This window comes from Astatotilapia calliptera, chromosome 18 (genome assembly GCF_964374335.1).
Source record: "Astatotilapia calliptera chromosome 18, fAstCal68.1, whole genome shotgun sequence".
Taxonomy (NCBI): domain Eukaryota; kingdom Metazoa; phylum Chordata; class Actinopteri; order Cichliformes; family Cichlidae; genus Astatotilapia; species Astatotilapia calliptera.
Window position 1 is genome coordinate 35,734,594 of NC_137439.1, and position 15,200 is coordinate 35,749,793.

Below are 15,200 nucleotides of genomic sequence, written 5' to 3' on the forward strand. Positions count from 1 at the left end.
CCAGCCTCCTCTCCTACCATCCACAGAGGGTAAGCAGTTGGTCCCATTCATCTAGCATCGCCTTCGGAGTTTTGGGAGGTGTATTCACCTGTTTGTCCCTGTGTGAAAGTTTCTGATTCCACGAGACGGTAAGTGGTGAGCTGACGTTGGTGCGATTTCTGGGAGCGATTGCCATCGAGACTGGACCACACCATGCTCAGAGCTTTTTGAGCAGTAGCATGTTTGTCACCTTTATTCACTGTAAATACAAGCTCTGTACTCACTGGAAAACCAGCATTTGTGTGCTGCCTGTATATAGGTCAACCTCACTGGTCCTTTCTCTTCTGTTTATTTCATTTATTCAATATGCAGCTGCGAAAAAGACTGCTGTCAAAAGTTTCATTGTACAAAACCAGACAGCAGATCTGATCTGATCAGAACGTTTGTGTAAAATGATAGAAAAACTTCACATTGATCTAAGCTGCACATTTTCCCACCTCTCCCTGCAGTGCTGGCCTCTCCATCACATTGATATCTATCTCTACCCTCATGGGGGTATTTAATTATTCACAATTTGTATGCGTATTGCAAAAGCTGTGAATGATAGGTGCCAAACTTTAATTGTGTTCTGCCAAAAACAATTCAAGTATGAGCTGCCTGACTGAATTATGGTTTAGAGTAAAGGGTTATAAGTCAAACCATTTAAACACTGGTTTAAAATGCAGTAAGTTATGATGAAGTCAGTATAGACCTCTGCTTCAACAGATGTACGTGCATTATCTGAGTTGGCTCCCCTGGTGGTGGCTGTGTTCATGCAATGAAGAGCAGCATCTCTTCAAATGTATATCTACGATTAACATCAATCAACCTGTGCTGCATTGATAGATGCTCACCCAGCTACCATCAATCTCAAGCCGAGGCAGATGTGGGCATGTCAAGTAAAGCTCTTTGGTGCACTCACATAATTGCAATGTGGATTCAACAGTAATCAGAACAAATATGATTTGGTCCTTGGTGTAGACTGAGCGGCTAACCCAAGGAGCCCTACACTGTATGTCTCTCAGTTTCAACTGTTATAAGAAAATGAAATGCTTCATCAGTAACAAGTTAAGGCAAAAATATCATTGTATTCGTTTAAATTGTTTTTATGCATTTTTTCCTACATTACTAAAATATTTTGGTTTAGTTTTTGTTTCATGCAATTTAAGTAAATAATACCCAAGAATCAAGTTTGAATAATTGTGTCAGATCACCTACCTCCATTGTCTCTGACGCTGAAATTTCTGTGGTGAGTCTCCTCTGGAGCCAGACTAAAGGCAAACTTGTGTCCGGATGATGGCTCATCAGCATCAACAGCACTCACTGTCTGGATCCGCTGCCAGAGACATCAACATTGATCAACACGAGCATCATGGTGGAGTCTGTAAAGCTGCCAAAGTGAGCAGCTTAGATAGATCAGGCTCATTGCTGCCTGTGCTACATCAATATCTCTGTCAGCAACAGCAGTCGATTAAACAGCACTTTGAAAAAGAACAGGAAACAGTGGTTAGCTTACCGAATCACACACAACAAATAAAACAAATACTTGATACCTCCATTTAGACTTTTGCTGCTGCTTTACACTTTAACAGCAGCACTAATGAACCTTTCCTTCTTTGGAAGTAAGCTGTTTTCTTTTTGGTATTCTAATGTCTTTACTCACCAATTTATATTCAAATGTAGCTACATACCTGCTTCCTGCTTTGAAAATGTAACAGCAGGACACAAAAGCAGAGTATTTAACTTTATGTTAGGAAAACAACAAATGTAGGATCACACCGAGTTTAAGATAAGATACCTTTATTAGTCCCACGAGTGGGAAATTTCATGTGGAGAATTTCAATGAAGAGAGGAGATTATTCTACAGCTGTAATCTGAGACCTTTCTTGGTTTTGATATGTTTTATCCAACAGTGTACACTTGCCACTGTTGACATCCATTGTAGCTGAAATCAATCTGAACAGCTGCTGTTCACTGTGTAGCAGCATGACACCAACGTTCCACAGCTACCTTTCAAGTCTGCAGGGTCGGAGAGTTTCATACTCCAAAGATAGATTTTGGGTGGAGAATCGGTGTAAGGCAACAGAAGCCGACACAGCTTCATGCAGTTTCGATGAATTTCAGGCTGAAACCAATTCAAAAACTATGAGTATAACGTGTGCTGTGGGTTTAACATACTGAATGAACATATAACATGTTAATATACTAATAGTGAAATAGAGAGTTCTGTTACTTCTGTGTGAAAAGGAGACCTCACTGAATGGAAGGGTCTATATTGTCTTAAACTTCCAGATATACAATGTTCTAGCAGGGCAGATAGATAATTTGTTTCTATAAATGATTCTAAGCTTGTAGCTGTTACAAGCTTAGAATCATATGGTCTTATAATGTGGGATAAAAATGCTGTGCATGTAATAATAATTCTGTCAAATAACCTTTAACGTGTGGGTGAACTGCCTGCTCTTTAAACTAAGTGCTATTGTATCATTGGCTTGTATGGACCAAACAAAACAAGACCAAGATATACAAATGTATTTTTAAAAATTCCCCTCTCCACCCTGCGGGCGGTCTCTCCTTCAAGCTCGGGTCCTCTACCAGAGGCCTGGGAGCTTGAGGGTCCTGCAGTATCTTAGCTGTTCCCAGGACTGCGCTCTTCTGGACAGAGATCTCCGATGTTGTTCCCGGGATCTGCTGGAGCCACTCGCCTAGCTTGGGAGTCACCGCACCTAGTGCTCCGATTACCACGGGGACCACCGTTACCTTCACCCTCCACATCCTCTCGAGCTCTTCTCTGAGCCCTTGGTATTTCTCCAGCTTCTCGTGTTCCTTCTTCCTGATATTGCTGTCATTCGGAACCACTACATCGATCACTACGGCCGTCTTCTTCTGTTTGTCTACCACCACTATGTCCGGTTGGTTAGCCACCACCATTTTGTCCGTCTGTATCTGGAAGTCCCACAGGATCTTAGCTCGGTCATTCTCCACCCTTGGGGGCATCTCCCATTTTGACCTCGGGACTTCCAGGTTATACTCGGCACAGATGTTCCTGTACACTATGCCGGCCACTTGGTTATGGCGTTCCATGTATGCCTTGCCTGCTAGCATCTTGCACCCTGCTGTTATGTGCTGGATTGTCTCTGGGGCATCTTTACATAGCCTGCACCTGGGGTCTTGCCTGGTGTGATAGACCCCAGCCTCTATGGATCTTGTGCTCAGAGCTTGTTCTTGTGCTGCCATGATTAGTGCCTCTGTGCTGTCTTTCAGTCCAGCTTTGTGCAGCCACTGGTAGGATTTCTGGATATCAGTCACCTCCTCTATCTGCCGGTGGTGCATACATGCAGGGGCCTGTCCTTCCATGATGGTTTCTCCTCTTCCTCGTCATTCTTTGGTTTCTGCTGCCTGAGGTATTCACTGAGCACTCGGTCAGTTGGGGCCATCTTCCCAATGTATTCTTGGATGTTCGTTGTCTCATCCTGGACTGTGGTGCTGACACTCACCAGTCCCCGGCCCCCTTCCTTCCACTTACCGTACAGCCTCAGGGTGCTGGACGTGGGGTGAAACCCTCCATGCATGGTAAGGATCTTCCTCATCTTGATGTCAGCGGCTTCTATCTCCACCTTTGGCCAGCTTATTATCCCAGCAGGGTACCTGATCATGGGCAGTGTGTAGGTGTTGGTAGCCTGGATCTTGTTCTTACCGTTCAGATGACTCCTCAGGACCTGCCTGACCCTCTGCAGGTCAGGCAGGTCCTGAGGAGTCAGCTGAGAGATGTGTGTATTTATGTGTGTATTTTTCTTTAACTAGTCTTATTTTGTTAAATGAGAAATACTAGCAGAGAGATTAAAGGCTTTAATACAGATTAATGGTTGTACTTGGTGGCTGCAGCTTTCCTAGCGACCTCTTGGTGGTTCCCGTTTGCCTGTGGGATTCCCAGGTACTTGTAGCTGTCCTCGATGTCTGCACTGTTGCCTTTGGTAGTTCGATCCCCTCAGTTCTGACTACCTTTCCTCTCTTCGTTACCATCTGACTATACTTCTCCAATCTGAATGACATTCCAATGTCCTTGCTGTAGATCAGTGAATCGATGTCTCTTTCACTTGTTAGATAAGCTGGTTAGTCTCGGTGCTGCATTCACATCATCTAGTAGATTCTCAGAGGTTACTTCACTCAGGATCATGGCCAAGCTTGAAACATGGATCTGCCGTAGCCAGTTACCAAGACCATCTTTCAGTTCCGCTGACACCAACGATCCTTCTCCCATCACACTTGGGACTGGGGCATACAGACGCCCTGGTGGGGAGTGGAACCCACGACTCCCACTCCAAAGGCGTGTAGTCTTATTGCATAAAGCTATATACACACACACGTGTGTACCCATATGTGTTGGTCCTGGGTAACTGCTGTTCATCCACAGGTGCAGTTAGTTATTGTGACTGCATGTAAGTATTTTGTTTAACTAGTCTTATTTTCTTGAATGAGAATTACTAGCTGAGAGATTAAAGGGTTTAATACAGATTAGTGGCAGTACTGCAAACATGCACAAGTGCAACACATACAGCAAAGAGTCTGAGGGAAGCACTGGAGGTTCTGTGTGGAACAAAAATCAATGATTAACACTGATGGACAGATGAATAGGCTGAGAGATTAAAGGACGAAAGTATGGCAGAACCCCAGAGTTGTAAGAGGACCAGCGGCAGCAAAATCTGGAGGATTTTAGTTGCTCGGATGCTCTTAACTGATGAGCTCATTTGCAGACTTGTAGGAGTAAATCCTGCATCTTCTGTATGTGAGGCTGAATCTCAGGCGGCTCCTGTAGCCAGCCAAGCTGTTTGCTTGTACTCACGTACTAGCGTTAGGCAGTCTTTACCAAAGTGGGTTAAAATGACCTCCCAGCCCATTGTTCCTTAGTGGTGTTGGTTTCAGTCATTATACAAATGTCCTGTTTATAAGGTTGGAAACCTGCAGTCAGCTGAGACTGAAGACGTCACTTCAATGAGTTACAAAACATTTCTTCCACTAAAAACGTCCAGATGAACAGAATCAACTTTGTGGGAGACTTGGATCTAGATTTGTTGTGTTATACTTAATGTGTGTGTGTGTGTGTGTGTGTGTGTGTGTGTGTGTGTGTGTGTGTGTGTGTGTGGGCACATACAGATTTGTGACCCTGTTAACTCTTGTGTGATGTTAGATGTACAATATGGCACATGAGCTTAAAGAAGAACCCCAGTGCTCAGTTTCTCAGCTGCAGAAATGTGCACACGCCTTACGTGCACTTTTAAGCTATCACACTTTAATCGCTAATACATTTGATACACACACTGTGTGATAAATCATGTTGAGTGTAGTAGTACAGTTACATCTAGTGCTGCATAAAACATTCAATGTCATTGTTTTTGTTGAGAAAACATACTAAGTCTATACTAAATGCTAAAGTTAGTGTGGTGGTTGGGGACACCAGTGCTTCCAAACAAGTTATTACTTATAATTATCCATGTTTACTGATCAAACCCAGTTAAATGTTGCTGTCATAATAAAAGCTGACTTCATGCAATCACAGTGCTCTTCTGTTTTATGCTAAAAGGGGATTATGTGCTCAGTCTAGCCTTTCTGGAACTTTTCATGTCCTGCAATTTACTCATAAAAGCCCATCACTACACATAAGTACAGTGCCACCTGCTCTGGGCAGACTAGCACAACCTCTGAGAGGTTTGGGAGGCCGGTCCACACTGAGCTAGTGTCATACAACATGCCTGTTATGAGGATCATGTCTGTGTGTTGCACTCATGGTTATGTGTTTATCAGCAGCCTACAGGACCGACTCCAGAATTTGCCATTTTTCATAAACAGCTGATAAATCTGGACAGTGTAAACACTCATCACATTTCTGTTACCATCCAAGGGCACGCTAAGGATCCGCTGCCTCACTTTAACTGGCAGCATGAACTGGGCCTAAATAATTATTTTCTATCACTTGCAGCTGAGACATCTGATATCGCTGAACATTGCTGACCGACACATCATTCTGATTATGAGGCAGACTGTAAACAAGCCCACCGTCTGATCTCAGTCGTACTGAGAGGTCAACATGAAAATGACTGTCTGTGAAATGTTCATCATTTAAACAGAAAACATGTGAAACATGTGAAAGGAAGTGTGTCTGTGATTTTTCCACCCAGTCAGTTATTAAAACCTGTCACGGTCTGAATGTGTATTTTTCTGCCACTTGCTTTCAGAGTAGAAACTTTAGTGACTTAAATTTTATTCCACAACCAGCATTTATTTTTTGTGCTCACATTCAAGGACCTTTGAAGAAGCTTACTCGATATCTACAAGCACACAGTGTGCATGCAGTGATTGTTACGAGGACTGACAAATGAAAACTGCTTAAATGTTACGCCCCAATCAATCCCTTCAACACAAGCCGAATATCAGCCCTACAATAGGACATAACTATGGAGCCAGAGCCTATTTTAGTGCTTGTACCTGATTGTTGTGTTTATTTCAAATCTAATACATGTTTCCTTTCAGTGCAGCCCTGCTGGGTCACCTGAGGTAACAACTAGCAGCTTTTCTACATCTCCTCTGCCGTCAGGTTAATCAGAGAATGTCTCTGAAAATGACCTGCGTTTAAAGCAGGTTGTAATGAAATAGCTGACTTGTTGTCATTGTCTGCTCTTCTCTTGTGCGTTTGCTTCCTGGTCTGTTGTTAACAATGAAAACAGATGGCTGAGTGAAAAGACACCAGCAGAGGTTAAATCAAAAGACCCATCCTCTGTGTGCACACAGGGGCATCTTTGCTGCTGTGATCATCACACTGACAACAATCACTCAAGCTCCACTACTAGCAGCTAACATGAGCCAAGACAGCGCCCCATCTCGGTCTTTGTTCAAATACAACCACAGACTGTGTACAAAAGACTGAGGCAAAGATGAGTCCCAAAGATGAAGAAGTGACTGACGCTTCTGTTCTGGAGAGCAGGGGGAAAACCACCCTTCGATTTATGGCTTTAGTGAAGACTTCCTGATGAAACCAGTCACTCAGTCACCGTCAGGGACCCTGTGCCTACCCGCTCGGCTCAGTATGGCTACATGTGTTTGTTTTGCTTTTGTTCCTGCTCTCTCCCTCCCTCTCTTTCCCTCCTCCCTCTGCCTGGGCAGAGCTCACCCGTGGGCTCCTGCCCTTGGCCCACGCACCTGGTCGCAATCACACACCTGTGGCTCATCACCCGACAGTGTTCCAGTCCCTTTATAAGATGGCAGCTCTGTGTTTCTCATCGCTGGACCGTTGCCGACTCTCGTCAGTGTAAACCCAGCTCAGTTTACTCCTGTGTTTTCCCAGAGATCTTCCCTTCGTGTTTCTGTGAACAGATTCCCTGGACCGACCCCTGTGTTACCTGAGCGATTGAGTGTGTGAGGTTTGGAGTGAGCTATCGTGTTTTCTGTGGAGTATGAGGAGGAGCGTGAGGCGTGGAGCATGGACGGAGTGTGTGTGGACTTCCAGCGTCTTTCCCCCCGTTCATGTGTGGATCCCCGGAGCCCGTCATTCCCCCACTTTGTAAATAGATCACCTGGTGTTGCTGTGAATAAAGATTCTTGTGTTCTCAATTCAGAGCCTGTGCATGAGTCCGTTCAGTCCCGTTGTGACAGTCACTAGTCTCAGGTTTGTAGCCGTTCTTTGTTTCACAGTCAGATTACAACACACTAACCAATGGGTGCCATCATTATAGCAACATCTGTTTTATATAAAAATTAGGCAGAGCTGTAAGGTGTCATTTTGGATGCTCAGTCACTAGTCTTTATACAGCTCTGGGACCGCTCTGCTCTAATCAGGCTTTGAAGTCAGTAAGATGCCACCAGAGCACACAGTGAGCTAACACATGAAGTATGTGAGTACCTGGCCAGCCTTGGTTTTCTCACAGACAAAGGTTTCGTACACAGTGGCAAACATGGGAGCATTGTCATTGATGTCCAGCACACGGATGTAGACACTGACGCTGCTGCTCTGACGGGGATTATCTGGAGGCACAGAAAGCACAAAAACATCTGTCACTTTGGGGTTTTGCAACTTTTCCAGTACCTTCACAACCGTCTGTATGTAACGGCTTCACCAAGCTTATATTCAAAGTAAACTTTATTGTCATCTCTGCTGTATCCAGTGCAGCATATAGAGAGAAGGTGAAAATTTGATCAAAACTAAAGAAAAACATGAAGAGGATTTTAAAACTCCTCCCATGATCAGAAGTAATGAGACTCTGTAAGACATCATCTATAACAGACACTGAATGGGGCAGGTGGGCGATATTTCTATACTTGTGTCTTCAGAGAGAATACACTTAAAACAATCTCACAGTTGGGACTGCAGTCACTAAGAACACCACTGGTATGTTTTCAGTTTTATTTTTTTTGTCATATGCAAGTTAGCACAGGGTCAACATTGCAATGAAATGTGTTTGACGAGCAGCAGTCACTCTGCAGCATGATACAGTAGGAGAAAATATAATAAAATATAATAAAATAAAATAATACAACCACCTCCACCTGGTGGTTCTATTATTTTATTAGCTGAGGTGGTTCGGGCATCTGACAAGGATGCCCCCTGGGCGCCTCCTGGGTGAGGTGTTCCAGGCATGTCCCACCGGGAGGAGGCCCCGGGGCAGACCCAGGACACGCTGGAGAGATTATATCTCTCCAGCGTGTCCTGGGAACGCCTTGGTATTCCCCCGGATAAGCTGGAGGAGGTGGCTGGGGAGAGGGAGGTCTGGGCCTCTTTGCTTAGGCTGCTGCCCCCGCGACCCGGCCCCGGACAAAGCGGATGAAAATGGATGGATGGATGGATGGAAAATAATAGAAAAATAGTAAGGAGCAAAATATTAGAGACGTGGTAAAAGAGAAAAGATGACTAAATATATATGTATCTATAAATATAAATATATGTACACTAGTGATTAAATAAGAAAATCTTGAAAAGAAATATGACGGGAGGGCAGATGGGACATTGCACAGGAATGAGCAGCAGAAAATCACAGTATTGCACTTTTTAAATATAAATATCAATGACAATAAAGTGGAGTGACCAGTGCAGATTAAACAGAGTACTTGTGAAGCTGCAGGTAGCTTCTGAGTGCTGTGTTGTGTGTGTTTAAGTGTTGTGCTTGAGGTGTCGTACGGTGGTAAAAACAAAACTGTTTTTCTTGTTCAAAGTCTTGTAGTCCGAGCAGACAGGCTCCTGTAACGTCTGCCAGATGGTAACAAGGAGAACAGCTGATGTGCTGGGTGGCTGTGGTCCTTGATGATGCTGTGTGCTTTACGGAGGCTATGTTATAATGTCTTATAATATGTAGCTTGCCATCGCCAGTGTGTGAATGTGTGTGTTAATGGGTGAATGACTGAATGTAGTGTGAAGCGCTTTGGGGTCCTTAGGGACTAGAAAAGCTCTATACAAATGCAGGCCATTTTATAATAGTACCCGCAAGGTCCCCCTGTTCAAGATGTCACATATACAGGCATGGGAGCTGGTAAATGGACTGGTTCGGGCAAGGGCAACACATTTCTTTGAGTTCTAAAAAGCTTTGGATACGAAAAGAGATTTTTAAAAATGGCCAGATTTGTGATCAGTGTTTTAAAAAATATTTAGGGGGAACCAATGAAAAAGCTACATTTTGACATTGAAGCCATCTTGAATAACAGAACAACCTTTAAATACTCACACCCTCACATCACTTCAATAAAGATAATCATGTGGCAACTGCTGATTAGACTAAATGATGTTGTCAATGTTTTTTCATAAAATGCAATCTGTCCAATTTGCAGATAGATTTAAGAAAACAGAGCTTGTATTAAACTTGCCATTGAACATCTAAATGATTCAGAGAAGGTTTAGGAATAAGTGTTGTGTTGCTCTTCTACTAATGCCACAGGATAGAGGGACCAACGGACGGTCCCATGTACCATAAATCTGCAATGAGAACCTCCTTCCCTCAGCCACAATGCTGAAGACAGGTCATGGATGGGTCTTCCAGCATGACAACGGCTCAAAATATAGAACCAAGACAAATGAGTGGCTAACATTAAGGTTATGGGGGGGCCTGGCCAGTCTCCAAACCTCAATCTTATGGAAAATGCTAAGCAGCGGCCAAGCAACATAAAGTATTAAGAGAGTGTCTGTAAAGTGGAGTGAGCCAAACCCCCTCCTGACATGTGTGCAGGCCAACTACATAAAATATCTTACCGCTGGGCTTTTCAGCAGCGCTTTCTCCACCAGGTACTAAGTCATACTTTGTTTGGGCATCGAATATTTATTTCACCCAATGACACGCAATTCATCTTTCAGTGTTTTGTAATGTGTAATATGTTTGTTCTAGATATTATCTCTCTCCATTAAAATGAGAGCAACATGTTCATTTATTTGTAAATGTGCAAACTTTGTGGTTTAACTTCCAATCAGCCCATTCAGTGTGCTATACTCCGGGGTCTGATTCTTGTTGTTGAACCCCTCCATGGCAGACTGTGCTCTACTGCCTCTCCTCTAACAGTTTTACTCTTTATCAATATATCACACGAGCAGTGCAGACAGTCCCAGACCCTGCTGGACTTACTCAGCTCTGTGGCAACAACTGAAATATTATGCCATGCAGTCGTCTCTCTGTCCAGGCTTTTGAGCAGGAACACAGATCCATTCATCGGATAGACGTTGAAGAGGTGGCCCCTGTCAGTGCGGCGGTCGATGGAGTAACTAACAAGTGAGACAGAGAGAAGGTGAGAAAACGTTAAGTTGAGTCAGGTGGTGGGATGACCTATAGCCTCGTCCTCTCTGTGCCGCCCTGTCAAGAAGCCAGCGCAGCAGGGAGCATAATGGATCAATCTCTGACGGAGGGAACCAGGTAAAAAGTGTCACACTGTGGAGATGTGCTAAAATTCAAAATCTTAAAGCAACTAAAGGTATTTTGCTCCCACAGCAGTGTTAATATGCTGCTGTACCAGTAGCCCGAGCGTGCTGTTTATACGCTGTATTACTTACAAATGTTTCTCCGGCAGTCTCTGAACTTCTGACGATGAATAACAAATACTGGTTGCCATAGAAACAGGAACTCAAGGAACCCCCCCGACCGGTGGTTAACTACCTCAGTGGCCTCGCTCCCTTGATGGGCGAGTCTTCCCTCTAGTCCCCGGACTCTGCTTCCCACACTGAAGGTGTGTCAGTGGGGTTAAGTCTTTTATCCACTGCCTGACTATATCCTCAGCTGAAGTCACCAGCAGTCCACTTCCACTGTACACTGTGTCACTGGAGCACTGCTTTCCGCTCATCAGTCTCCTGACGATTTGCTAAAAATATTTCAAGGCTATCTAAAATTCTTGTTCCACAGTCTGACTGAACTCTTCCCACACCTGGGTTTTTGTTTCGGGTACCGCCCAAGTCGGGTTCCACTTGACCTGTAGGTACCTATCAGCTGCCTCCGAAGTCCCACAAGCTAATCCAGCCCAATGACTCCTCCTTCAGCTTGACGGCTCTCTTCACCTCTGTTGTCCTGTGATGTCTGGCTTGGGGATTACCACCATGACAGGCACAGTCCCCATTCAGAGTCCTCAGCCTCCCTCAGGTGCTGTCAAAGGCCTGCCAGACTTTCCCAGCACACCCTCACTTTATGTTTGCGTGTGCCGGGTCTGTCCAGAATCTTCCCCCTTCCCCTGATCCAACTCACCACCAAGTGGTGATCAGTTGACAGCTCAGGCACTCTCTTTACTCAGCTGTCCATAATTCATGGCCCCAGATCTGATGATACGATTATAAATTTGATCATTGATCTGTATTCTCGTACATGCTGTCGCTTTGTACACACTGTGGTTTGCCCACTCTTGTCTGTCGCCTCTCACTGTGGGCAACTTCATACTGGAACAGAGTCTGGTTCCAGAGACAAGCCATGTGTTGAGGTGTGTCCGACTATATCTAGCCCAGTGGTTCTTAACCTGGGTTCGATCGAACCCTAGGGGTTCGGTGAGTCGGTCTCAGGGGTTCGGCAGAGCCTCCACTGCGGAGGTCGCAGAGGTCCAGCCACGCCCGAATTATCTTGTAAATTTGTGATGACACGCCCCCTTCTGGCCATCACTGGCTGCAGACGATCATGCTACACTGCTTGGCCAATCAGGCCTGCGGGGAATGTAGCGCGCGCAGTAGTCAACATGTGAATGTCGTGGTAGTACTTCGCGTGATTTTTTTTTTTAACATTTTAATCCATACTAACTATGTCGGGCAAAAAAAGAAAGTGGTTGGACGAATATGTACAGTATGGATTTACATGTATCACGGAACGTGATGGGAGTGAGCGTCCTATCTGCATGATTTGCAACGCCAAGTTGAGCAACTCTAGTCTCGCACCGGCAAAACTAAAGGAACACTTCTTGAAGCTGCATGGAGACGGGGAATACAAGAACACAACACTTGCTGAATTCAAGGTGAAGAGAGCCAGATTCGATGAAAGGCCCAACTCTGCCTGCTCTTGGATTTGTACCCGTTAACAAACCGATCCTCACAGCATCGTACGAAGTTGCTTACCTGATCGCAAAGCAGGGCAAGCCACACACCATTGGTGAAACACTCGTGAAACCAGCCGCGTTAAAGATGGCAAATCTGATACTCGGAACAGCGGCCGAAGGTAAATTATCACAAATTCCTCTTTCAAATGACACCGTCAGCGACAGAATAGAAGACATGAGTAAAGACATCTTGGCTCAAGTAGTCGCCGATCTGATTTCAAGCCCGGCAAAATTCAGCCTTCAGCTCGATGAGAGCACAGACGTTGCTAATCTAAGCCAGTTTACTGTTTTTGTGCACTATGTGAAAGATGACGTGATATAAGAAGATTTTTTATTTTGTAAGCCTCTTACAACAACAACTAAGGTAGCCGATGTGAAGAAGCTTGTGGATGACTTCTTCGGAGACAACAATCTTTCATGGGACATGGTTTCTGCAGTTTGTACAGACGGAGCTCCCGTCATGCTGGGAAGAAACTCTGGTTTTGGTGCGCTAGTAAAAGCCGATGCACCACACATCATGGTGACGCATTGTATTTTGCACAGGCATGCATTGGCAACAAAAACCTTGCCTCCAAAAATGGCAGAAGTATTAAAAACCGTGGTGGAATGTGTGAACTATGTGCGAAATAGTCCTCTGAGGCTCCGCATCTTCAGTGAGCTGTGTAAAGAAATGGGCTCTGAATTCGAGGTACTTCTGTACCATTCTAATGTTCGGTGGTTATCCCGGGGACAGGTGCTGAATCGTGTTTTTGCCATGCGTGTGGAATTAGCCCTGTTTTTGCAAGAGCACCAACACTGTCATGCAGATTGCTTCAAAAATCCTGAGTTCATTCTCATTTTAGCGTACATGGCTGATATATTCGCAGCTCTCAATCATCTCAATCAGCAGATGCAGGGTGGTGGAGTCAATATCATAGAAGCGGAAGAACACCTGAAGGCTTTTCAAAAAAAGCTAACGTTATGGAAACGACGAACAGAGAACAACAACTTTGCAAACTTCCCCCTCCTGGACAACTGTGTAAGTAAGGTCGAAGATGTGTCTGGAATCGGAGATGTTTCTGTATCCACAGAACTGAAGCAAACAATTGCAACGCACTTAGATGAGCTTGCAAAGTCTCTCGACAGATATTTCCCTACAAGAGAGTCATATCCAGCATGGGTGAGACAGACGTTCACGTTTGCTGTTGAGACAGCAGATGTCAATGATGAATACCTTGACGAAATCATTGAAATTCAGCAGAGCCAGGTTCAACAGCAACTCTTCAGAACAACAACACTCTCAACGTTTTGGTGTCGACAAATGGACAAGTATCCAATTATTGCTAAGAAAGCCCTGGATTTTTTTATACCATTTGTTACAACATATCTTTGCGAGCAATCCTTTTCGACGATGCTGGACATAAAAACGAAGAAAAGGAACAGACTTTTCTGTGAAAATGACATGAGACTGGCACTTGCCAAGGTGAAGCCACGCATATCTGAACTGGTCTCTCAAAGGCAACAGCAGAAGTCACACTGATTTGCAGGTATGTAATTTGTTGTAAGTTCATGCATTGTGTTGGTTTTGTTCTTTGAACAAGGTGATGTTCATGTACGGCTCATTTTGTGCACCAGTAAAAAAACATATCTATGTCTTGAATTTGAAAAAAAAATAAAAAATTCACTAAAGAGGGGTTCGGTGAATGCGCATATGAAACTGGTGGGGTTCGGTACCTCCAACAAGGTTAAGAACCACTGCTATAGATAAAATAAGACCAAGGGACCAGTGTACCCTACCCTGGGATAGGGTTACCCCACCCTGGAGGAGGAAGCTGGAGAGGGACAATGTCTGGTAGCTGGGTCTTAATGCCAGGAGCCTACAGAAGGAGCAACATGAGCCCTCCTGTAGACCACTGCTTGCAGGAGGCATCGTGGGAGTCAGTTGTATTTTGTGTGTGTGTGTCAAAAAGATAACTTTCTAACGTCGTAAAACGTTCCGGGTGGTTGTTTAAGTGTTTAAGTTCTGGTAGCTGTGCAGCGTATATGAAAGGGAGGAATGGGATCTCTAAATTCACTCGCTGGGCCCACTTCCTCATTTGAGGTTTGACAGCATTTTAGTAGGTAAAGGTGAAGCTTGGACATGAATTGAGCTGCAGTTTGGGGAAGGCCTTGAAGGGGACTGGCGACGGCTCCCAGGCCTGGAAGATCCTCATGCACTAAATAGAAATGAAGAAGTTAAAGAATTGAGAACAAGGAGGGAGGGAGGGGCACGTAAACAAGAATGATCAGCTTGCAGAACTGGAGGAACCTATATAGATGACAACAGGAAGGAGCGTGTTTGGAGGCGTGGTCCTGCTCCTGAAATTCTGATACATAATCTCCAAAACAAATAAATCAGGCTCTTCAGAAGCACATATCACATGCTGGAGACCAGCTTATGGACTTTGTATAGTCTGTACGACTGTTTTGCCAGGAATACATAAAGGTATTACAGAAAGTTTATATTTAGAAATGTAATTGATTGAATTTGACTTTGCTTAGATAGCAGGTGCTTGCATAGATGCAGTAGTTTAGCCGCACTTCACACAGCCGGAACATGGTTTACTTCTTCGTCTTAAAGTAATAAATTGTTATCATTTGTAGGTAGTACTTCACCTGTCTTCTAGTGTCGA

At 44.4% G+C, this 15,200-nt stretch overlaps 1 protein-coding gene across 2 annotated transcripts in view; it reads right to left on the reverse strand.

Moving 5' to 3' along the window:
- The window catches only part of cdh6 (cadherin 6), a 58,193-nt gene that overhangs the window by 10,666 nt on the left and 32,327 nt on the right, over positions 1 to 15,200 (reverse strand). For both annotated transcript variants that reach the window (XM_026150349.2, XM_026150347.2), the window contains exons 8-10: positions 10,614 to 10,750; positions 7,913 to 8,034; positions 1,237 to 1,354 (exon numbers count right to left, since the gene is read on the reverse strand). In XM_026150349.2, coding sequence (XP_026006134.2) covers positions 1,237 to 1,354; positions 7,913 to 8,034; positions 10,614 to 10,750 — 377 coding nt within the window. The remainder of the gene's footprint in view (positions 1 to 1,236; positions 1,355 to 7,912; positions 8,035 to 10,613; positions 10,751 to 15,200) is intronic.